At 44.4% G+C, this 25765-nt stretch overlaps 1 protein-coding gene across 1 annotated transcript; it reads right to left on the bottom strand.

The window, feature by feature from the left end:
* Nucleotides 1-478: 478 nt before the first annotated feature.
* On the bottom strand, nt 479-22288 carry LOC124606213 (uncharacterized PE-PGRS family protein PE_PGRS54-like). The gene is made up of 3 exons (XM_047138186.1): nt 22249-22288; nt 14179-14289; nt 479-5475 (listed from the first exon to the last, which is right to left on the bottom strand). The coding sequence occupies exons 1-3, from the start codon at nt 22253-22255 to the stop codon at nt 479-481; spliced, it is 5115 nt and encodes a 1704-aa protein (XP_046994142.1). The 5' UTR covers nt 22256-22288.
* Nucleotides 22289-25765: the final 3477 nt, after the last annotated feature.

The raw sequence follows: 25765 nt of genomic DNA, 5'->3' as shown, positions 1-25765 counted from the left end.
TTATTCAGATAAACTGCTCGCTTTGCCATTTTTATTACACCTATCTCCATCGCAGCCTATTTGATTCTATCTCTGACTCTCATTTCTCTTATATTGCCACACTATATGTACATATTGGTAGGTAAACAATGAAGAGAGGAAGGAGTTATGCTAAACAAGAGCTCTGGCATAATATTAAACAGTCTCACACTGATGTAAATAAACCATTTAATAAAACAACAAAAAGCGGAATTTTAAAGGACTACATCAAGCAATGACAAAGATTTTTTAATAAAAACAAAATAAAATAGATCAGTCAGTAAATAAATGCTACTCCAAGTTAAACATAAAATGCACAATAAAACAATATAAGACAGTAGTTACAGATGCTACATCCTCTTCCAAAAACGACATACATCAAATTATGATTACGAAAACACTATAACACATTAATGTTGTCTACTAAGGATTTGTGTCACAAAGAATACACACTGCTGAGTTAGTTCTGTACCTCACAACCAGCAGCATATGGCCAGTCGCAGACTCTCAGCTCTGGGTTGAAGTGGAGTCCTGCAGGACAAGGCATGGCTACTGGAACGCCATGGTCACATACACAATACTGTCCACAATCAGTGGCATGGGGCAACAGTGTAACATCTGATCCAGCATCTTCGTGTAATGGACAACTGCCGACGGCCGGGCAGTCACCAATGCCACCATCAGAATCACTGCCTCCATCACTGCTGCCACTTTCATTATTAGACTGGCCATCATCATCATTACCTCCATTACCTCCGTTGCCACCATCACCACCATCTCCACCATCACCTCCATTACCTCCATTACCGCCATCTCCACCATCTCCACCATTACCTCCATTACCACCATCTCCACCATTACCTCCGTTGCCACCATTACCACCATTGCCTCCATCTCCTCCATCTCCTCCATTTCCACCATCACCTCCACTTCCTCCACCTCCACCATTACCAGCATCACCACCATCACCTCCATCACCACCATTGCCACCATTACCTCCATCCCCAGCATCACCACCACTGCCTCCATTTCCACCATCACCACCATCTCCACCATCTCCTCCATTGCCAGAATCACCACCATTGCCACCGTCTCCACCTTCACCACCATTTCCACCATCACCTCCATTGCCAGAATCTCCACCACTGCCTCCATCACCTCCATCTCCACCATTTCCACCATCGCCTCCATTACCAGCATCACCACCATTGCCTCCATCACCACCATTGCCACCATCACCAGCATCACCACCACTGCCTCCATCACTTCCATCTCCACCATCACCACCACTTCCACCATCACCACCATTACCAGCACCTCCACCACTACCTCCATCCCCACCATCACCACCATCGCCAGCATCGCCACCACTGCCTCCATTACCTCCATCTCCTCCATCCCCACCATCACCTCCATTTCCAGCATCATCACCATTGCCTCCGTCACTGCCATCAGTGCCATCACTACCATCACTGCCATCACTGCCACCACTTCCACCATTACCACCATCTCCTCCACTTCCTCCACTGCCACCACTGCCAGAATCACCACCATTGCCTCCATCTCCACCATCACCACCATTTCCACCATCACCTCCATTGCCAGCATCACCACCACTGCCTCCATCACCTCCATCTCCACCATCACCGCCATTTCCACCATCTCCACCATCACCACCATTGCCTCCATTGCCAGCGTCACCACCACTGCCTCCATCACCTGCATCTCCACCATTGCCGCCATTTCCACCATCACCTCCATCGCCACCATCACCTCCATTGCCAGCATCACCACCACTGCCTCCATCACCTCCATCTCCGCCATCACCGCCATTTCCACCATCTCCAGCATCACCACCATTGCCTCCATTGCCAGCATCACCACCACTGCCTCCATCACCTGCATCTCCACCATTGCCGCCATTTCCACCATCACCTCCACCACCACCATCACCTCCATTGCCAGGATCACCACCACTGCCTCCTTCACCTCCATCTCCGCCATTACCTCCATTTCCACCATCACCTCCATCACCAGCATCACCACCATTGCCTCCATCACCTCCATCTCCACCATCGCCTCCATTTCCACCATCACCACCATCGCCAGCATCACCGCCATTGCCTCCATCACCACCATCTCCTCCATCTCCAGCATCACCACCACTGCCTCCATCAGCTCCATCACCACCATCACCTCCATTTCCACCATCTCCTCCATCTCCAGCATCACCACCATTGCCTCCATCACCACCATCACCACCACTTCCTCCATCTCCAGCATTGCCACCACTGCCTCCATCACCTCCATCTCCACCATCACCTCCATCTCCACCATCACCTCCATCGCCAGCATCACCATCATTTCCTCCATCGCCACCATCTCCACCATCTCCAGCATCACCACCACTGCCTCCTTCACCTCCATCTCCGCCATTACCTCCATTTCCACCATCACCTCCATCACCAGCATCACCACCATTGCCTCCATTTCCACCATCACCTCCATCTCCAGCATCACCACCGTTGCCTCCATCGCCACCATCACCACTATCTCCTCCATTACCAGCATCACCACCATTGCCTCCATCACCACCATCACCACCATCTCCTCCATTGCCAGCATCACTACCACTGCCTCCATCACCTCCATCTCCACCATTACCACCATTTCCACCAGCACCTCCATCACCAGCATCACCACCGTTGCCTCCATCACCACCATCTCCTCCATCACCAGCATCACCTCCATTGCCTCCATCACCACCATCTCCTCCATCTCCAGCATCACCACCACTGCCTCCATCACCTCCATCTCCAGCATCACCACCACTGCCTCCATCACCTCCATCACCACCATCACCTCCATTTCCACCATCTCCAGCATCACCACCGTTGCCTCCATTGCCACCATCACCACCATCTCCTCCATCACCAGCATCACCACCATTGCCTCCATCACCACCATCACCACCATCTCCTCCATTGCCAGCATCACTACCACTGCCTCCATCACCTCCATCTCCACCATCACCACCATTTCCACCGGCACCTCCATCACCAGCATCACCACCGTTGCCTCCATCACCACCATCTCCTCCATCACCAGCATCACCACCATTGCCTCCATCACCACCATCTCCTCCATCACCAGCATCACCACCATTGCCTCCATCACCACCATCTCCTCCATCTCCAGCATCACCACCACTGCCTCCATCACCTCCATCTCCAGCATCACCGCCACTGCCTCCATCACCTCCATCACCACCATCGCCTCCATTTCCACCATCTCCAGCATCACCACCGTTGCCTCCATTGCCACCATCACCACCATCTCCTCCATCACCAGCATCACCACCATTGCCTCCATCACCACCATCACCACCATCTCCTCCATTGCCAGCATCACTACCACTGCCGCCATCACCTCCATCTCCACCATCACCACCATTTCCACCAGCACCTCCATCACCAGCATCACCACTATTGCCACCATCACCACCATCACCACCATCTCCTCCATCTCCAGCATCACCACCACTACCTCCATTGCCTCCATCACCACCATTGCCACCGTCACCTCCATTGCCAGCATCACCACCACTGCTTCCATCACCGCCATCTCCACCATCACCGCCATTTCCACCATCACCTCCATCACCAGTATCACTGCCATTGCCTCCATCACCTCCATCTCCACCATCGCCTCCATTTCCTCCATCTCCTCCATTGCCACCATCACCACCACTGCCTCCGTCACCTCCATTGCCTCCATTTCCACCATCACCTCCATCACCAGCATCACCACCATTGCCTCCATCACCACCATCTCCTCCATCTCCAGCATCACCACCACTGCCTCCATCACCTCCATCTCCAGCATCACCACCACTGCCTCCATCACCTCCATCACCACCATCGCCTCCATTTCCACCATCTCCAGCATCACCACCGTTGCCTCCATTGCCACCATCACCACCATCTCCTCCATCAGCAGCATCACCACCATTGCCTCCATCACCACCATCACCACCATCTCCTCCATCTCCAGCATCACCACCACTACCTCCATTGCCTCCATCACCACCATTGCCACCGTCACCTCCATTGCCAGCATCACCACCACTGCTTCCATCACCGCCATCTCCACCATCGCCTCCATTTCCACCATCACCTCCATTACCAGCATCACCACCATTGCCTCCATCACCACCATCACCACCATCTCCTCCATCTGCAGCATCACCACCATTGCCTCCATCACCACCATCACCACCATCTCCTCCATCTCCAGCATCACCACCACTACCTCCATTGCCTCCATCACCACCATCACCACCATCTCCTCCATCTCCAGCATCACCACCACTACCTCCATTGCCTCCATCACCACCATTGCCACCGTCACCTCCATTGCCAGCATCACCACCACTGCTTCCATCACCGCCATCTCCACCATCGCCTCCATTTCCACCATCACCTCCATTACCACCATCACCACCACTGCTTCCATCACCTCCATCTCCACCATCGCCTCCATTTCCACCATCACCTCCATCTCCACCATCACCACCATTGCCACCATCACCTCCATCACCAGCACCACCGCCATTGCCACTGTCACCTCCATCACCACCATCTCCTCCATCTCCAGCATTGCCACCACTACCTCCATTGCCTCCATCACCACCATTGCCACCGTCACCTCCATTGCCAGCATCACCACCACTGCCTCCATCCCCGCCATCTCCACCATCACTGCCATTTCCTCCATCTCCTCCATCACCACCATTGCCACCCTCACCTCCATTGCCAGCATCACCACCATTGCCTCCATCACCACCATCTCCTCCATCACCGGCATCACCACCATTGCTGCTGTCGCCTGCATCTCCACCATTACCTCCATTTCCACCATCCCCTCCATCTCCTCCAGTTACACTGTCTCCACCGTCCCCACCATTGCCTCCATTACCACCGTTTCCACCATTTCCACTGCCACTTCCAGATCCTCCACTACCAGCTTGTCCTCCACTACCACCTCCACTTCCACTTCCATTCTCTCCACTAAGTCCATCTTGTCCACTTCCAAATTCATTACTGCTACTGTTTTCAGTGTTACTAATATTGTTCTCTTCACTGCTACTACTACTGCTGCTGCTGCTGCTGCTGTCGCTGTCGCTACTGCTGCTGCTGCTGCTGCTGCTGTCACTGATACTGTCGCTGTCGCTCCTACTTCTGTCTTCCCTCTCTGGCATAATACCTTGTAAGAGTCTCGTCAATTCATGTAAGTACTTTTTCTTTACATCGACTAGATGATTTTGTTCACTTTCGCCATTTTCTGCTTCCTGCTGTCGGATATGTGGCCATCTGTTGTCAGTCTTGTCTTTTGCTGGGGTAAGTGCCGAATTCTGTGTGTGAAGTGTCCCAAGGGCGTGATTATCCACACTTGTACCTGTAACAATGAAGTGAGTAAGGAAATTATTCAGATGGTTCTATTAACTATGTGTACAGTAAATGAATATAGAATATCAAGGATGACTTGTCCACCTCAGTACTTTAACAGGAATGAATTTATTGCAGTTTTACGTCCTTTGCTTCCATCTATCTGTGTACTTAGTTTCCCAGGAAATTATGTCCGACTGTTCCATAAGGATTCCACTCCACTGTGAAACCTCCCCTCATGTATAATTTTAAGTTCAATAACGTAAAATATTAAGGCCAATAAATCGTGATATTCACGTTTTCATCAAAGCATAAAATTCAACACTGTTTTCTCTTGCTACAAAGAACTATATCATCAAATTACTGTAGTAGTTCAAGAACAAGTCAGTAAGCTATACTTACCATTTTTTCAATCATGATGTATGCAAACTCAAAATAAATTAACCAGCAAGTGAGGACAGCTTTAACAAATGAAGTTAATAATGGACTTAGTTGCCAGAGCTAGTAAGATCACACATCCAACAGAATTTAGTCAATGTAACCTCACGTTTTAAACAGATTACTTTTTTGTAGAAAGAAGGTGGCTACTTTACCTCTTTAGAACTTTGTATTACTGTGACTGTGTGTGTGTGCAGGCACGCGCGCGCGCGCGCGCGCGCGCGCGCGTGTGTGTGTGTGTGTGTGTGTGTGTGTGTGTGTGTATGCATAAGTGGTTTTGTGAGTGTGTGTAAATATCCTGCAGAAACACTCCAAGACGAAAAAAACCGAGGCACTACGAAGGAATTATCGGAATGGGATGGAAATCGGTAGATGTGGCGTACATGCACAAATAAATGTTTTCAGCTACATTAAAACTGAGTGACTTATTCAAGAGAAAGAGCGTGACAAATTGATCAAGTAGATAACGCGTTGGTTCACCACTGGCCTTTACGCAAGCAGTTGTTCGGCCTGACATTGATAGAATTGTTGGATGTCCTCTTTAGGGATATCGTGCCATATTCTGACCAACTGTCTCGTTAGATCGTCAAAAACCCAAGCTGGTTTTGAGGGCCCATTCCATGAGGATCCAAACGTTGTTAATTACGAAGAGATCCGGCAACCTTTCTAGTCAAATTAGGTTTCGACAAGTACGAAGATAAGCAGTAGAAACACTAGCCGTGTGAGGATGGGCATTATTTTGTTTAAATACAAGCCCAGGATGGCTTGGCAAGAGGAGCAAGAAAACGGGGCGTAAAATAAGATCGACGTACCGCTGTGATGTAAGGGTACCGTAGACCAAAACAATGGCTCTAAACACTATGGGACTTAACATCTGAGGTCATCAGTCCCCTGGACTTAGAACTACTTAAACCTAACAAACCTAAGGACATCACGCACATCCATGCCCGAGGCAGGATTCGAACCTACGACCATAGCAGCCGCGTGATTCTGGACTGAAGCGCCTAGAACCGCTCGGCCACAGGGGCCCTCGACCAATACTTCAGGTTGTCGGGCAGTATGGCGGGTGACATTCAGGTTGTTATCCCAGCACTGTGGGATAATTCTACTCCATTCAATGAAATTCTACGCCTAAGACGTTTCTCGAGACGCCCTAGACAGCAGTGGGATGCCAATCCGATTGTGGCTCGCCATAGGGCCTGACAGCGAGGTGTCATGTTCCGGGGTGCCATTTTTTTCATAGCAGCGACCCTTTTGTTGTCATTCGCGGCACCCTTGTAGCACAGCGGTACGTCGAAAATATTCTACGCGCCGTTTCCTTGCCCTTCATGGCAAGGCATCCCGGGCTTGTATGTCAGCAAGATAATGCCCGCCCGCACACGGCGAGAGTTTCTACGGCTTGCCTTCGTACTTGCCAAATCCTACCTTGGCCAGCAAGGCATCCGGATCTCTCCCTAGCTGAGAATTTTTGCAACCTTATGGGCTGGGCCCCACAAAAGCATCTCGAAATTTTGACGATCACATCCTCCAGCTCGACAGAATTTGACACAATATCCCTCAGAAGGACATCCTACAACTCTGTCAGTGAAAGCCGAGCCAAATAACTGCTTGCATATGAGCCAGAGGTAGACCAACGTGTTATTGACTAATTCGTTTTGTGAAGCTCTTTCTCTTGAATATCATCCAATATCAATTTTTCTGAAATTTTAATTATTTGTTTGTCTGTACATCTACAGCACATCTACCGATTTCCGTCCCATTCGGATAATTCCTGAGTGATGCGTCGGTTCTTTTTTTCTTAGAGTGGACTCTATATTTGCAACAAATGTTTTAAATTGGCCCCTACACGTAATATGTATGTTAAACGGATTTCATTGTTACCACTGTAGTGTTCTGACTATTCATTCACAGTATGCACTGCAGTATAGATTATAGATATCTATCAGTAATTCGAGTTATCCACGCTGCTAGAAGCCCAAGAGTCTGCGTCAGAAACACACAAAGAAGAGTGTGTTTTTGTGGAATTTTTCTTTTAAATTCCACTGGTTTGTTTACATGTTTGCGAATATAAATTACCAGCATATGGTGAATATCATCTGTATTCGGTTAGAACAACATATAACTGCACTTTCTGATCATTCTGTTGTAATGATCGTGATAATTCTTATACTAAATGTATTGTAAACTTGTAATTATAAAAACAATATCAATAAACATAATTTATAATGTATTTGAGAGCGCTAAGCGTATCATGTCAGGGTAGTTGCAGAGAATTTATGGAAGAACGACAAAATTTTCGTACAGCTGCAGTATCGACACTCTGAAGTAAAAAATTGTGTGAAACCATTTTATGTTCAATTGACAAGACTCCTCCCGCCGAACTTAATGCATTTTCCAGCTTTCTCCACAGTACTACATGCAGATATCCTGAGATCTCCTTTTGGGAGCATAATGCGGTCCATAACCAGGTAGCCTATGACGTCCGTTGTTCTTCTTCTTCGCTGCATAGTTTTCCCCTCATTCCCATAATCAAAGACTTAGCGGAAAAACTGATGGAGATCTAGGTGGTACGTCTGTTCCATCTGTAAGAAAGTCTGAGACTTAGACGACGTGTCAGCTGGGGGTCAGATTGTGGACACTCCTCGTCATGCTTAGAGACGATAAAGGAAGTAGTTCCAATAACAGTGGCAACTCATTATCAAACAAGTCACCTTACGTGACTCCTGTAAAACGACTCAGAAAAAATTTGTTCTCTGCCTCCTCGCACCACACTTTTTCTCCAGAGGAACGATGTTGAGACTCTGTCTCCACAATGGCTGGTAGTTTTTCTTCAGATCACCGATGTGAGTTAGCAGGTTTTTGATACTGTCTCAAATGTAAGTAGGTTTACCAGTGAATAGTGTATGAGGAATTTATTGACGATTAATAATTGTGCAGTCAATTGACTAACCCAGTCGTTGAGTCATCGAACTCGTGAAGAGTCTGGCTTTTTTCAGTTAGGTCGTTGACTAGCTGCGCGTGTTTTAAGTGTATACAGTTAGTATCTGCTGCATAATGAATTCGGATATTTTTCTTTCCTTCCGTGCACAACTAATTAGGAAGAACTGGTGTAGAATTTTTCGACTTTTCAGATTCCAGCTTAGTGTTACAATAAGGCAAGGAAGTTCCCGGTAGGGAATAATCTGGAGAGGATTTTCTGTTATTATACTTGCCTACTACTAAGCAAACATCCCGAAAACCTTCACCGAAACGGGAAATTCGATCTGATTTGATTCATTACCGGGGCAACAAAGTACAAATTACAAAAAAATGTGACCGAATGTGTGATAACATCGAAGTAGATGACCTTCGAGACGTGTCTCATTATCAACGAGAGTCTAACTATGAGAATTTGTAATCATACGAGCAAACATGTAGTATGGAGCTCCATATTACAAATGCCATGTCTATCACATCTATGAAGTTTGTAAGTAGGGCCCTTAAAATACGATGTGTCACTTTCTATATTTGGTGTGAAGAATGGAAGTGCTTTTCATCCGAATTAGTTTATTAAATATTGTAGAACCCTGCTGCTTTCGCATCAAACATGTTTGAACTGAACTTCATTTTTATCCGTTTCATTCCCTGCAGTACAATAAGATGGGCAGTTTAAGATACTGCTCAGTTTGTAACTCAGTTCTTTTAAGCGAAATTTCAGAGACCTGATAAAGAGGCAGAGAGGTTTCCTATTAGGAATATTTGAAGCGATGTTTCCACTTACAACAAAAGAAAACTTTACTTGAACCTCGGTCGGAACCGTGACATTGCAGTTATTTCCGGTTATTTTCTGGGACAATATGTTCTCAAACTGACATTTCAGCGCTCAATGTAGATATTTAAATCTATCAGTGTACGTGGTGAAGTTGACGACTTTCTTGACGTGTAAAGCAGTGGCAGAGAGGCAGTGTACCTTTTTCTGTCAATCTCTTCCCAAAGGAGTGAGAAGGTCTGTTTGAGATCTGGCCCGTTACAGAGGTATCGTTTTTTTTCAGCCAGTTAACAGCTGCTAGTGGGACTCAGGAGTTCCCAATTTGAAATAAAAGGGTAGTAAAAGCGAAACCTCCCGAAAACCTTGATGGGAACTGGAGGACTCAATCTGTGTTTCTGTGTGTGTGTGTGTGTGTGTGTGTGTGTGTGTGTGTGTGTGTGTGAGAGAGAGAGAGAGAGAGAGAGAGAGAAGGGGGGGGGGGGGGGAGCATGTGCATGTGTATGAGAAAGAGAGACAGAGTGATTCTATTACGAATATTTGTGGGCATATATTTTGGGCATATATTAGGCCTACTAATGAAAGTAAAAAACGTAAGAAAAAGAGTCACCCCTAGCATATGCTAAAGAGTGAAGTAGGCCCAGGAACAAACATTGGCTTCTGTTTCAAGTCATAAAACTGTCTTCTGGTCTTCCATGTTTGTCTCAGCAAAGCAGGCCTTTCAAACGGATCGGAAGTAGAGGAGATGTACATAGGAACCACGTGATGCTTCCTGTTAGGTGTTTAAATCTAGTGACAGATTTTAATACCACATGAGGGAACACGCACTAGAGATCGCCACAACCTGTTTCCGGCATTTTCCACTGTTTTTGCTGTTGTGAGACATGAGGTTGCGTTTCGTGCAGCGCTTGTAAATATGACGAGTTCAGCATAATATTTAGGTTTTGTATGGTACATTAAAGTCATGTGGAGGATGCTGTTTTATAGTGAGTACAGTTCTGTATATTTCTGAAACAAGTTACGTAACATGTGGCCCTTTCAGCCATACTTCGTCAGTGGTGCCAGCCGTGCAGCATGTTCTACCCATACGATACGTGACGTCTGCAAATGAACTCGGTATCTCCAATATCTTAATTTTTCGGCCGTGAAAATGGAAATTAGTGTTTCATATAGCTTATGCTTCAAAATGTTTATAACTTGTAACTGGTTTTTGATAAATCTCTTTGTTGATTTGATTTCACTTACTGATTATTAGTCTGTGGTAAAGCAATAATGTTAACAACTGACTATTAATTACGGTACTGAGAACATCTTTTCGACTGCAGCACTCTTAAATTTGATTAGAATATTTTTTGATAGGTACTTGGCCATGTTTAACTTGGAATATTTTTTCACGTTTGGAGAAACCTTACTTTTCTGAAGTAATTTTTGTGATTTAATAAAGAGATTGCACCGCACAAAAAGTGAAAGTCATCGTGTCAAAATAGAATAAGAAAATATGAAATAAACAAATATAAAGTAAATGACATGAAATATATTAAGCTTCTATTACACAGCTGGGTAGAGGCGGAAGGCTGAAAAGTGTTGCGAGGTGCAACAGTCTCCTTACTTATAAAACTAAAACAGTAAGTACAGGGTGTCACAAATCTTCCGGGTCAAACTGAAACAAACGGCAGTGAGTGCACAGTCGATTATATTGAGATAGGGAACCAATGGTCTGAAATGCATATATACTGTGTTATGGACGTACACAACACACGTCGCATAACAACAGCGTAGATCGCAGTGATTTTTCAAAGTTACGACAGCCACTCTCAGTGCATGCATGGCAACGGCGGATGACGTCCTGCCTAGCAAACAAGTCTTCATCCGTTTGAACGGGAGTTTCATACACAAACGTCTAGATATAACCCCAGGGGAAATAATCCAGGGATGTGAGATTCGGCGATCTCCGTATCCATAAGAAAGGACCAGCCCTTCCAATCCACCAATAAGAGTATGTGTCGTTCAGGTGTTTGCCGACATTAACATCGAAGTGGGCGGCTGTACCGTTGTGTAGAAACCATATCCTTTCGCGGACAACAAGGGGTTCAGCCTCCAATAACTGCTGCAGCACATGCAGGAACACCAGGTAAAGCGTAACAGTCAGACGGGGAGGCAGCAAATAGGATTCTATAAGACGATCTGGGACAATGCCTGGCCACACATTTACAAACTCCTTGCTGGTGCCCACCGATATGGGTGGTGTACATATTGTCCTCACTCCAGACATGGCTATTGCGGCTGTTGAAAACAACATCACGGTTGAATGAGACGTCATCCGTGAACAATATAAACGGTACGAAATTCGGCAATACATCACTGCAGTGGATAATCTATTGACAGAAGTGATCGCGGGACTCAAAATCCATTACTCCCAGTGATTCCACACGTTCTTTATGATAGGAGTGTAATACCTGTTCCACCAGTACGTCCACATGTAACCTACGATGTGTGCGTTTCACGGGCAACTTGATGCTTGCTTATTGCTGCGTGGTCGGCCACACGATCCAACACCATCTCCTCAAAGTTTCGTCTTCGCACATGTCGTTGCGGGAACCTTGGCCGGCTCTCTGTGGCGTCACCGACTCCTTCCAATTAGGATAACACCTATCGGGAAAGCGCTCTCTGGACATTCGTGCTGCTTTAAGCGCACTACATCCGGCAGCTCCGTGTGTTAAATGCATGGATGCCAACTCTCGTGATGAGTAACGTTCCATCTCTCACTACGCGTGGCGCACTGTACACAGTAACAGACCTGTCCATGGATACATCGCAAGCAGTCTGATGCAATGGATAACTAACACCAGGAGTGGTGTTGTGCGTGCGGCGCAGGTTAATTCGCTGGTGCTGTAAGTAGGCTGTTTAGGTTTTTATATTGGTAACGCCACGTAGCGCTCTGTATGAAAATCACTGGCTGTGCTGTGTGCAGTCTGTGGCTGGGTGGCATTGTTGGAATAGTCGCTATTGTAGTGTTGGGCAGTTGGATGTGAACAGCGCGTAGCGTTGCGCAGTTGGTGAGCAGCCAGCAGTGGTGGATGTGGGGAGAGAGATGGCGGAGTTTTGAGAGCGGGTGATCTGGACGTGTGTCCATCAGAGACTGTAAATTTGTAAGACTGGATGTCATGAACTGCTATATATATTATGACTTTTGAACACTATTAAGGTAAATACATTGTTTGTTCTTTATCAAAATCTTTCATATGCTAACTATGCCTATCAGTAGTTAGTGACTTAAGTAGTTGGAATCTTTTATTTAGCTGGCAGTAGTGGCGCTCGCTGTATTGCAGTAGTTCGAGTAACAAAGATTTTTGTGAGGTAAGTGATTCATGAAAGGTGTAGGTTATGGTTAATCAGGGCCATTCTTTTGTAGAGATTATTAAAAGTCAGATTGCGTTGCGCTAAAAATATTGTGTGTCAGTTTAGTTTTGATCAGAATAAGTAAAGAGAGAAATGTCTGAGTACTTTCAGTTCTTCTCAGCTGTTTGAAAATCAAATAACGTAAGGGGTTTATCAGCACAGTAATTTTTTAAGGGAACGTTTCAGTGCGATGCGTGCGGCCTTACATGAGCCATGTGCTGTCAGCGAAGTTGTGTGAAGTATGTCTGTCTGGTGGTCAGGGGTGTACGTTGTTTATCGCCTGCTGCCTGCTCCATTGTACAACAGATACCCAGCAAACAAATGTTCAAATGTGTGTGAAATCTTATGGGACTTAACTGCTAAGGTCATCAGTCCCTAAGCTTACGCACTACGTAACCCAAATTATCCGAAGGACAAACATACACACCCATGCCCGAGGGAGGACTCGAACCTCCGCCGGAATCAGCCGCACAGTCCACGACTGCAGCGCCCCTGACCGGATACCCAGCATCTTCGTGCGATTGCTGCAGAACTTCACTCACCACTGAAATACATGCACTGAGGATGGCGATCGTCGCTTTGAACAATTAGTATGAGCTACGTTGTTGTTATGTGGTGTGCCTGTGTATGTCAATAAGACAGTAAGTATGTATTTCCGACCATTGGTTCCCTACCTCAATATAACCAGTTGTGGTTGCTCTATCACCTGTTACGATTTGACACAAGCGGTTTCAGACACCCTGTATGAAACGTGCTTTGGTATTTTTAAAATAAATATGATGGTTAGTCTACAATTACTTGCTAATGAGGCGATAAAAACGATAATTTACTAGTGCACTGAAATACGGTACATGTTACTGAGAGTGGTGAATAGAATGATTGCTATTGCTATAAGAGATTTTACGCGAAGGAGCTGCACCAGTAAATGTAGGTTTGCGAATTAATGAGCTTGAGAGAAGTGGTTTGGATCACAGGGAATGAAGCAACGGTATGGCGGATAGTCTAAATTGGTATTCAGGTGGAGGAAATATTATCGATCAATTTAGTGAACAGTGTGACAGAGAGTCTCAGTTCAGAAATATGAACACACAGACGAAGAAACGAGATGGAGTAGTCTTTCTGGTGGCTTACCTGCGTGCGATCGCCAACAGTCTGGGTCCCTGGAGAAGAGGCAGCCCGTGTTCCAGGGCGCCGCCGCTACGACTGCCAGCTGTAGCAGCAGCGCCGCCCACACCGCCGTAGCTGCAGAACAAACAAAAACGACGCTCGTTTACTGCACTTACTATGAAACACAGCGCTCATTTCCTCTTGGCGTACTTCTAGTTGCAGCGAAGGTATCCTGCATTGCAAGCCTGCAGTCTATTTAAAGAAAAATTTCTGTGAGTTGATTGTGTAATGCGGACCTTCGTATCATTCTAGGAGACATAAACGTAATTATTCTGTGCGCCATTTTTCGACTGAATTTTCACTGAGGTGACAAAGAGTCATGGGATAACAATATGCACACATACAGAAGCGGCAGTATCGCGCACACCAGGAGTAAAAGGGTGTTGCATTGGCGGACCTGTCTTTTGTTCTTGCAAGGGAACCTCCCCATCGCACCCCCACCAGATTTAGTTATAAGTTGGCACAGTGGATAGGCCTTGAAAAACTGAACACAGATCAATCGAGAAAACAGGATGAAGTTGTGTGGAACTATGAAGAAAATAAACAAAATATACAAACTGAGTAGTCCATGCGAAAGATAGGCAACATTAAGGACAGTGTGAGCTCACTCGCCCCGTGATACCGTGGTTGGCAAGAGCAGCTGCGAAACCAGAGGCCCTTGGTTCAAGTCTTCCCTCGAGTGAAAAGTTTTGATCTCTTTATTTTCGCAAAGTTATGATCTGTCCGTTCGTTCATTGACGTCTCTGTTCACTGTAATAAGTTTGATGTCTGTGTTTTGCGAATGCACCGCAAAACCGTGCAATTACTAGACGAAAGCACGCTTCTCTCCAATGGGAACCGAAAACATTTGATCGTAAGGTCGTAGGTCAACCGATTCCTCCACAGGAAAACACGTCTGATATATTCTATACGACACTGGTGACGGCATGTGTGTCACATGACAGTAGTATGTTGTCGACCTACCTAACTTGTACACTTGGCGAATTGGTAAAAAGATTGTTCTACCTTGCACGATTTAGGTTTTCTTGTGGATGTGATAATCAATCCCAAAAAAGTGATGAAAACATAAGAGTTTGTCACATAAACTGCAACAAATGAATGCAACAGTTTCACAGTCGCCCATTTTTCCCTGTGCTCTGTCAAAACATGTTTTTAACGTTTTCAAATTTTTCCGTGTGTAGAGCGTCAAATCCTGCATATGTCCAAGCAAATCTGAACATGTCTTGGAATTTTGGAGACCGAAGTTGATTACGTGTGAGTGCCTGAACTTTCATAATTGTCTGAAAATAAAAAATTAAACTTTTCACTCGGGAGAAGACTTGAACCAAGGACCTCTCATTCAGCTGCTCACGCTAACCACGGGACCACGGCACTCCTGAGCTCTCACTATCCTTGATGTTCCCTATCTTGCGCATGGACTACTCAGTTTGTATGTTTTGCTTATTTACAAGTTAGGTAGGTCGACAACATATTCCTGTCATGTGACGCACATGCCGTCACCAGTGTCGTATAGAATATATCAGACGTGTTTTCCTGTGGAGGAATCGGTTGACCTATGACCTTACGATCAAATGTTTTCGGTTCCCATTGGAGAGAAGCGTGCTTTCGTCTACTAATTGCACGGTTTTGCGGTGCGGTCGCAAAACACAGACATCAAACTTATTACAGTGAACAGAGACGTCAATGAACGAACGGACAGATCACAACTTTGCGAAAATAAAGAGATTAAACTTTTCACTTGAGGAAAGACTTGAACCAAGGGCCTCTGGTTTCGCAGCTGCTCTTGCTAACCACGGTATCACGGCGCGAGTGAGCTCACACTGTCCTTAATGTTACCTATCTTTTGCATGGACTACTCAGATTGTATATTTTGTTTATTTTCTTCATAGTTCCACATAACTTCTTCCTGTTTTTTTGGTTGACCTGTGTTCAGTTTTTCAAGGCCTATCCACTGTGCCAACTTATAACTAAATCAGAGAGGGGTGCTATGGGGAGGTTCCCTTGTTAGGTTTTTTTTTCCTTTGTTGATTTTCAATTCCCCCCGAAGGGGGCGGGCTGGCAGCAGGTTAGTACGCTGCTCTACAGCCTACAGACTTTTTTTTTTTAAACAGAAGAAGAAAAGAAACAAGAAAAACAGGCGATAAAACGGTGACTTAAAGTGTAAAGTGGCGGATAAAGCGGAAAGTGAAAACAGAAAGCAAAAGGGGTTGGCCATGTTAATAAAAGACACAGGAATCAGACAAGTAACGTAGTACACACATAATTAAAGAACATGGCTACAGCCTGGTTTCTGTTCGCAAGAGATAAAAAGCACACCCAGTGATAGTATGATGGCCGTTCGCAACACTTCCCAAAAAAACACAACACAGAACACTCACTGTAAAACACTGCACGAAAATGGCGGCACAAAGGTGACGCTCCCGAGCCAAAGGCAGAAGGGGGGGGGGGACCTGGAGGAGGAGGAGGGGGAAGAACAAGGAGGGAGGAAGGAAAAAACGAAAAAGGGGGGTGACCAAGGAGGGAGAGGACTCATAAAGGGGGAGAGGGGCAGGGCAGACGCGAGAGGGAATGAGAAGAGGCAGAGGAGGGAAATGCAAAAGGACTCGGGGGAGAGAAGGGGGCAGAGAGAGTGGAGGTGGGAAAAAAGAGGATGTAAGGGGGGAGAGGGAGCCCGGGAAAAGGACAGAGGAAAAGAGGGGGAGTGAGGATCAGAGTTGATAGGAGGGATAAATGGAGGGAGAGAGGGCATCATCTGGGAGGGGGAGTTGATGGAAGCCACCTTGGGAAACCCTTGTCAGCTGATTCACATGAAAAAGTATCTGATGTGGTTATGGTCGCATGGCAGGAATTAACAGACTTTGAATGGCGGGATGTTAGTAGGAGCAAGATGCGTGGGACATTCCATTTCGGAAAACGTTAGGGAATTCAATATTCCGTGACGCACAGCGCCGAGAGTGTGGCGAGAACACTAAATTTCAGGTACAACATCTCATCGCTGGCAACGCGGTTTACTTAACGAGCGAGAGCAGTGGCGTTCGCATAGAGTTGTCAGTGCTAACAGACAAGCAACACTGCACGAAATAACAGCTGAAATCGATGTGCGGCTTGTCGAACGTATCCGTTAGGGCAGTGCGACGGAATTTGTCGTTAATGGGCTGACACGCGTGCCTTTGCTAACAGCACGACATATTCTGGAGCGCCTCTCCTGGGCAAATGACCATATCGGTTGGACCCCAGACGAATAGAAAACCGTAGCCTGGTCAGATGAGTCACGATTTCAGTTGGTAAGAGCTGGCGTAGACCGCTGAAGCCACGAACCAGAGTCTGTGGTCGTTATTGCAACCGAATAACTCTAATTTACAAGCTATCACTACAAAACACTCTTATTATATTTTCCCATTATTATGTACTTCCATAAAATACGCCCTAAAAAGGAAGAGCAATTCAAAAGCGGAAGTCAAAAATGAAAATTATTTTCAATTCTTTAAGCTCATAAATTCATTAAATTAAAAAATTGGATGGGAAAAGTTTATGCAATTCGGTAATGCACGTTAAATGCTGAATTATACGTTTTTAATCTGAAAATTACGCTAAATGTCATTTTAATTGACAAAATATTTGCCTCGGTATAGTCCACATCACAGGTTCAGATTCTAGCTGCAGCCTTGCTACAAGATCGTCCTCAGGGAAATTGACGATATTTGGTCATGATGATATACAACGTCTTATGTGCTGCATTGCTGACTACGTGTAGATATGCGCAGAGATTTCCAGACTGTTTATCTGTTTTACCTTTTGGTCAACGTACACGCCTGCCGTGCGTTATACCTCTCTTCACCATTAAGTGTCTTACCTGAGAAGCACATCAGAAACACTAGTTTCCATCAGAGCACAATCCGTTTGTCACTTTTCATCACGCAAACTTAACCTCTATATCCTTTTCCGTAGCAGTAAGCTAACATTGGAACGATCTCTCTCATCACATCAGAGTATGATAATACATGCCCAGTTTCCAATGACAGATGATGAAGAAGCTCCTAAGACAACAACAATGGCTCCTCTTGCTTTTCAAAGCATCCTTTACAACTGAGAACCCTGCATTCTCATCAGGAATAATTTCGCCAAGTCCGCAACCGGAGAAGTCGGTGTAAATTTATCTTTTAGAACTCGCTCTGTTGCACCGTTACATATTTGTATACACATAAATAAACTTGTATCTTTTAGTGTCACTATTATTATTGCTATTGTCGTTATTATTATTATTATTATTATTATTATTATTATTGCTGGATAATAGTAGTACTGGTATGATTCTTTCTAGGTAGGACTGTCATTCTGAATAGCCTTACATAAATGCAAATCCTGTTTCAATTGATCCTTTCACTTCTGTTATTACGATTATCATTACTATTTATAATATTACAAGCATTATCGTATTTACGTTTACGTAAACCATGATAAAAAAAAATGCTTTTTTATTTGTGAAACCTGATCCAATGCAGAGATTATCTCCAGTCCCTACTGCAATCTGTGTAAATAAATAAATTAATGTAACAGATGGATTAACATGAGGTGCTGCAGCTGTATATATTTTGAAAATATTTACTTTAACCGCCTTAGGTACACAATGTTACAAATAAAGGTTTTTTTTTGTAAAAGAACTCAGTTCTTTCACAATTATTTTTGCCTTTTTACAATTCGTTACTAATCAGCGACTCTTTAAAAAATGAAATATTTTTAGTCATCTCAGTTAAATACTCATTAATGTTTAATTTTCATTTATAAATCATAAAATGATCAGTAATTCATCGAAACTTAGTAGTTATTGTGGCAATTAGAAAAAGTTTGTTGAAAAAAATATTTTTAAAATAAATTAATAATAAATAAATTTCTGATCCGGTAAAAATTGCAAGAATTTGGGTCACTAATGTTTATTTGATTCGTCGTTAACTTAAGCATTCATAAAATAACGTGTGCTCAGTATGTACTGTTGAATACTATATTTCTTTTCGCTGCGCTGCGTTCTGGTTCTTCCCGGTAAAACAGGCAGTGATTGCGCTTTCCTTGTCGGGACGTCCACAGTGAGGTACGCAGAACAAGACAAGGCTGTGGTGGGTGTGGGGACGCGGCGCCTTGCTCGGCGTCGCTCCTGCCCCCGTGCCAGTAGACGTCAGCGGCGGAAAAAGACCGCGTGCACTGTAAACTTGCGGGTAATGCGTGCACCGGATCGCCTGTCGAATGTTTTGACGTGCGCGAGAAAGTGTCAACAGGCACGTTCATCATTGATAGAAAGGGTTTATGTGCCTCTTAGTAGAAGTGCTACACAAACTACCGTTCCCTTATTATTACGAGTTACTTAACTGTTACAGGTTTGAGTACAGAAGTAAAGTTTACCAAGTGGTATTTACGTCTCCAGATGATATAAACCAGATATTTAGAAACACTAATAACCGTCGTTGGGATTGTTCAGTGAGGCGTAAGCGTACGGGTCTGACAAAGTATGTGAACATTCGTTTAAAGTATTGTATGACTGGATTTTACGTCTAAAACAACACGTCCTTCCATGAGGTACTGCGTAGAAGTAGACATGTTAGAATGCCTTTCATAATAACAGCAGACTATAGTCCTAGTTTTGCGCTAAATACTCCGCTGAAATGTCTTGATTAACTTTGACGTCAGTTGTGTGGCATAAGCATCCCCGCACCTAATCTTTGGTTTATGCTGGTCCAGTCGTAATGTCGTAACTGACACTGTCACTTTCGTGGCAGTGGTCTTCTTATTGCAAATAACAATCCTCTTTAATGTTCTTACGCCTCTGTCAGTAATCTTAGCGTCACTCCACTTGAAATAAGTTCTCTGTCCTCTCACTAGATACCGGACCTCTTCATATGGTAGTTGATTAGCAGCTGTTGCTACAAATGCATCAATTAAGCAAGCAGCAGCCACTTGTCCTCATTGCAACGTCCGACATGATTATAGATTAACTGCTTATGCCACTTGAAAATACAAGGAGCAAATAAAGGCAACAGAGTGTTGCAGATACTGAGCAAAATCGGCTCAGCAAAAGATGCATTAATAGCAAAGGTTTTCTTTTATTTTGTGCAACACTTTACAGACCTGCACGTCAACAAAAACTGGACAGAGTAAGCTAATAATACAGCGGTGGTTAAATAATATTTCATTTCGCGGAATTTCGTTGCAAAGCTTGCACGGCCAACTAATGATTCTCCATCAATATATACAGAGCGGACTGTTCAAGAGACAATATGGCTTCCAGTTTCTGCATTTGCTTGCAACCAAGGGGAACGTCACGAGAACATTGGTCAGAGCCTAAGAATCAGAATTATTTTTAATTTAATTACTCGACAACTATAATGCACATTTTTTTCAAAAAAACGATGCGAAAATTGATTACATGTTATCGAGGGCGAAGAACTGCGATCGGGAATTTCGCTTGAACCTCAAAATATTCTGAGTAATGTAATGTTTACTCTAAATGCACACCATCTGATAGTTTCTTGGTATTTGTAGTAACAGAAACATTACGTATCACATCCGTGAAAGTATAGGAAAATGTGCGTTACTGATAGATTATTCTCTTATTTTACAAAATAGCTAGATCTCAAAATCTACACATTTTCCCAGGAGAGTAATGGAGACTTTTAGGGTGCCTGCAAACATTTTTGTATTCCTTCTGGACCACATGTTGGATAGTGAATCACACTGCTGGATTAAATGCTTCAAGACTACAAAGCTATAGACCTAGGGTGCTCACCACAAACGAACTTGTATAACAAAGCAAAGCTCTATGTGGAAGATAAACTGTCCAGCAGCAGCAGAATGGCACTAAAAGAATCTTCCACGTACTGGAGCACCACCCCATCAGGCTTCGTGGCAGCTCATTCAGGTCATGAATTTCACGACATACTTTTTAACGTACCGTTAAAAAAGGAAATATGCGATACAGCAAACTATTTCCCGCGGCTCATAGAGGAAATGTGTTGCTGCACGATAATTTTGTTTGCAATCTTCCATGACAACACGAATTTTCTATCGGCGTGGCCATTATTCCAGAAATCTCGCCATATTGATGTTTTTTTGACCGCGCAGTATAAAAGAAGGTATCACTATGTGTTATAAGAACACACCGAGAAACAACGCGGACCAGAAGGGGAGCGTTGCGCACACAGCCTTCCAGTAACGTTCTTATCCCTGGGGCGTTATAGTCACCTTGGGAACGCGTAATGAATGCTGTTACGACAATTGTTAAAAAGAAACCACATTAAATAGGCAAGTGATAAAAATAGGAACAATTAAAATAATTATATTAGGGGGATTTCACAGGTATTATGTTAGCTGACTGCTGAGGGTATGTTTAATTGCAAACTCAAACTTCCGGAAGACGCCTAGCTATTTTTCTTCTGGTCTGCTGTCCAGACTTTAGTTCAGCAGAGTCATGTCGCCATTGTCTTTGACGTAATCGCTAGTGCAGTCGCTGCTCTTCTGGTGACTGTGTATGTTGAACATTCCACTTCGCGGTACTGTTCGGTCTGTAGCATGCATAACGGCTGACAGTTTGAAGTTTCAACTTTTACTTCAAGAAAGTAAGGCTGCACACCAGTACTTACTTAATTTTTCAATTATTATAGTATTCGAGTAATTTCTAGGAATACGTTCCTTAATAGTGGTGATTATTAATTACATTGTAATGTGTATGTCAGGAGAAAATAGGTCAGTCAACTCTTCTTCGTGATCTGTCAGAATCTTTCCTTCACATTTAACACATAAGCATCAAATTAAAAGTCGTCGGCTTTATGTCAAAATGTTCAGAATTATTTCAGGATATCGTTAAATTTTATTGGAAATATTCTTTAGCCTTGCATACTATTCGAGTACCAATACTTTCCCTATATGTAACAGTTTTTTTCTGACACTGAATCGTACTGTGTCTGTCATTCACATGGGGCAGCACCTGAATGGATCCGCAGTAACCTCACTTCCGAGTTAACCAACTCTAAGAGACGTGGCACCTACCTCTCATTGCACAAGTGTGCTCTTGTCCTGCCGCAACACCGGTCCGATTTGTTGATCGTGTGACGACACTATGTATCAAGTCCTCGCCAGTCAATGCTTATATACTTTGAGACGCACTTATCTTGCGCTGAAGCGCCGCCCCCGTGTTACGTAGCATTCGCAGAATGACGCAAAAAGAAGTAGATGTAGATCAGCATGATAACGATTTAATTTAGGAGTTATCGCTATTTTATCTCAGGTTTCTTTCAAGAATATACGTGGTAAGTATAAAGTCCATCACTAATTAAGAAAAATGTATTTCTATGGAACTATGTGGGTTGTTGCAAATGGTAGCTTAACTTATACAGTATTTCACTGATACATTTTCACAAGTCTATGCAGTGTTTATATCTACACTTATAATCCGAAAGCCACCTTGAGATGTGTGGCGGAGGGTACTGTGTATGCCACTGTCACTTCAACCCCTTTATTTTCCATTCGCCAATGGTTCATGGGAAGAACAACTGCGGGTAAGCCGCCACCTGGGCTCGGATGTCTCCAATGTTATCTTCGTGGTCTTTTGGCGAGATGTATTAAGGGGGAAGCAATATACTCGTTGACTCTTCTGTGAACGATCGCTCTCCGAACTTTCATAGTAAACCACTCCTTGATCCAGAACGCCTCTCTTGCAGCGTCTACCACTGGAGGTGTTCGATCATCTCCGTCATGCTGTTGTGCTCACCAACCGAACATGTAAAGGATCATGCAGTTTCTCTTTGGGACTTCTCTGCTTCATCTATCAAGCCATCTGCTACGGATTCCACAGAAGAACAATATTCAAGTACTGGTCGAACGGGGGTTTTATAAGATACCTCCTTTGTTGAAGAACAACATTTCCTGAGGAGACTTCAAATGAATCACAGACTGGATGAGCGGTTCCTGGGATTAGTTTTATGTGGTCGTACCAATTTAAATCGTCTCCTACGCATACTTCTAGATATTTTATGGAAGGTTTTTGCAAATTCTGGTTTAACTCATGAAGCTTTTACGAGTGCGCTTATACGTGTGTTCCGAAAGTATCTGATTTATTTTCTCTCTCCTGTTACAGTTAGCGAATGTAATTTAGGAGTGCTGTTGTCACAATGACGTCGTTGCAGGAGAAAGCACAAAGCGTTTCTTGTTTTTTTTTTTTTTTGTTTCGTGAAACATGGTCACGTATTACTCTCATCAAAGAAGTTTTGTATCACCTCTGTTCCCAGAACTCTTGAAGATAGACGCTGACTGTCCACATCACAGACACAGACCCTTTGACTGTTCAGAGATGTCACTAAACCCACCCAAACATGTAAACAACCACGCATGAGCAGCGCCTATTAGACGGAGGCTGTCCGACAGCCGGACAGCCGATCACTTCCAGTCATTCCAACAGGAAGGAGGTATACGGCTCGTGTTGTCTGTAGTTAAATCATACCTAGACAATACCGCTGTTCGATCGCGTACGAATCGTTACTTTGTGCCAGGAAGGGCTCTCAACAAGGGAAATGTCCACGCGTCTCGGAGTGAACCAAAGCGATGTTGTTCGGACATGGAGGAGATACAGACAGACAGGAACTGACGATGGCATGCTTCGCTCAGGCCACCCAAGGGCTACTACTGCAGTGGATGACCGCTACCTACGGATTATGGCTCGGAGGAACCCTGACAGCGACGCCACCATGTTTAATAATGCTCTCTGTGCAACCACAGGACGTAGTATTACGACTCAAACTGTGCGCAATAGGCTGCATGATGCGCAGCTTCATTCTCGACGTCCCTAGCGAGGTCCATCTTTGAATACTTCTATAAAGTTGTTTAGGTAAGTCTTGTGTTTTAAATCTGTTTGTTCACTCGAGATTTTTCTTCTGGGTGTTTTCACATACTGAATAAAACTTCTGTTTCTTTAAGAAAATACGTGCTTACTCCCTTATTAGCTTTACGTAGCATCACAATTCGTTCATTCGTTTTACTGTGTGCTTGTGAATTTTTAGATGGTACCTAAAGCTGATATGTCACTTTAGTAAGAGTACTTCTTGAACCTGGTTTTCAGTTTTCTCTCTGTCTAAACTGCATAGAAATGGTCACTCTATTGACATTCGATGTATTTCTAGCTCAAAATGGCTCTAAGCACTATGTGACTTAACATCTATGGTCATCAGTCTCCTAGAACTTAGAACTACTTAAACCTAACTAACTTAAGGACATCACACAACACCCAGTCATCACGAGGCAGAGAAAATCCCTGACCCCGCCGGGAATCGAACCCGGGAACCCGGGCGTGGGAAGCGAGAACGGTACCGCACGACCACGAGCTGCGGACTATTTCTAGCTACTGGCACATTAAACAGAAATGTACACTATGTCTTTCTTACACTGATATTGTGGTGATGCTTAATTTCCCAAACCGATAGTCATAATAAAGAACATGTAGACAACTACGTGACTTGTCTTTCATAAGATAATCTTTATTCTTATCTGTGTGACAAACATAATTTAAATTACTCTTCATTATCGGTTACTTATGCATTTATCAACAGCCGCTGTTTAATTGTGCTGTGACTGGCGGATGTAGAACAGACTGAGCAGATACCATACTTAATTTCGTCTTTGTGAGGATAAAGTCCCGTATATGGTGACCTTCGAACTGCAACTTTTTTTCAACGAAGAAATGCTGTTTATAGTTTCGGAAACATTAAACAGATGCAACCATCTCATTCTTATACGTATTGGTACTAAGTACAAAAATGTAGTGAGGGATTTAGGTGAGAGTCAGGCTATGGAATGAAGCAGAAAGTAGCAGCTGATGATGGAGAGAGAAGTGGGGAGTCCCGACACGCAGTACGATAAAGAGGAAAGAGTCAGAGTTGACAAGATGAGTAAATGTTGGAGCATTCTATGGGTGGAGGAGTCAATTGAATACTGCGAGGAGACGGGGAAAGGATGGTATGTAACTGTAGAGCTAGTGGGGTGTGACGGTATAAGCACGGTAGAGGTGTTGGAGTCGAATGCGCATGTAGTGTGGAAGGTTTCCAGAACGAATTTTGAATCTAGAGCGGAGTGTGTGCTGATTTGAAACTGCCTGGCCGGGACTCGGAACGGGGACTTTTCCCTTTAGCGGCCAAGTGCTCTAAAGACTGAACTGTCCATGAACGACTCACAGCCAGCCTTCACAGCTTTATTTTCGTCAGATGGCCTACCTCATGTCCTACTACCTAAACTTCATTACAGTTGTCCTGCATAACTTGCGGGGCCAATAGTTGTGGAAGAAAGGATACTGTGGAATCATGGCTTAGCCTCAGTCCAGGAGATTGTTTCCAGAAACAATTTTTGCTCTGCAGCTGAGTATGTGCTAATTTGAAACTCCCTGATAAATTAAAATTGTGTGCCGGACCAGTAGAGCTGCGATAAGGCACTTGCACGCGAAAGGCAGAGGTCCCAGGTTCGAGTCTCGGTACAACACACAGTGTTAATCTGTAGTAAGTTTCTCTGTGGTACGAGTTAA

This window comes from Schistocerca americana, chromosome 3 (genome assembly GCF_021461395.2).
Source record: "Schistocerca americana isolate TAMUIC-IGC-003095 chromosome 3, iqSchAmer2.1, whole genome shotgun sequence".
Taxonomy (NCBI): Eukaryota; Metazoa; Arthropoda; class Insecta; order Orthoptera; family Acrididae; genus Schistocerca; species Schistocerca americana.
This window is presented reverse-complemented; position numbering and strand designations above follow the sequence as displayed.

What these genes read in the sequence shown, in the direction of transcription:
- LOC124606213 (XM_047138186.1), bottom strand. An exon ending in CTGTTGGCGATCGCACGCAG is followed by an intron (nt 5,476 to 14,178) that starts GTAAGCCACCAG and finishes TCATTGTTACAG; the next exon opens with GTACAAGTGTGGATAATCAC.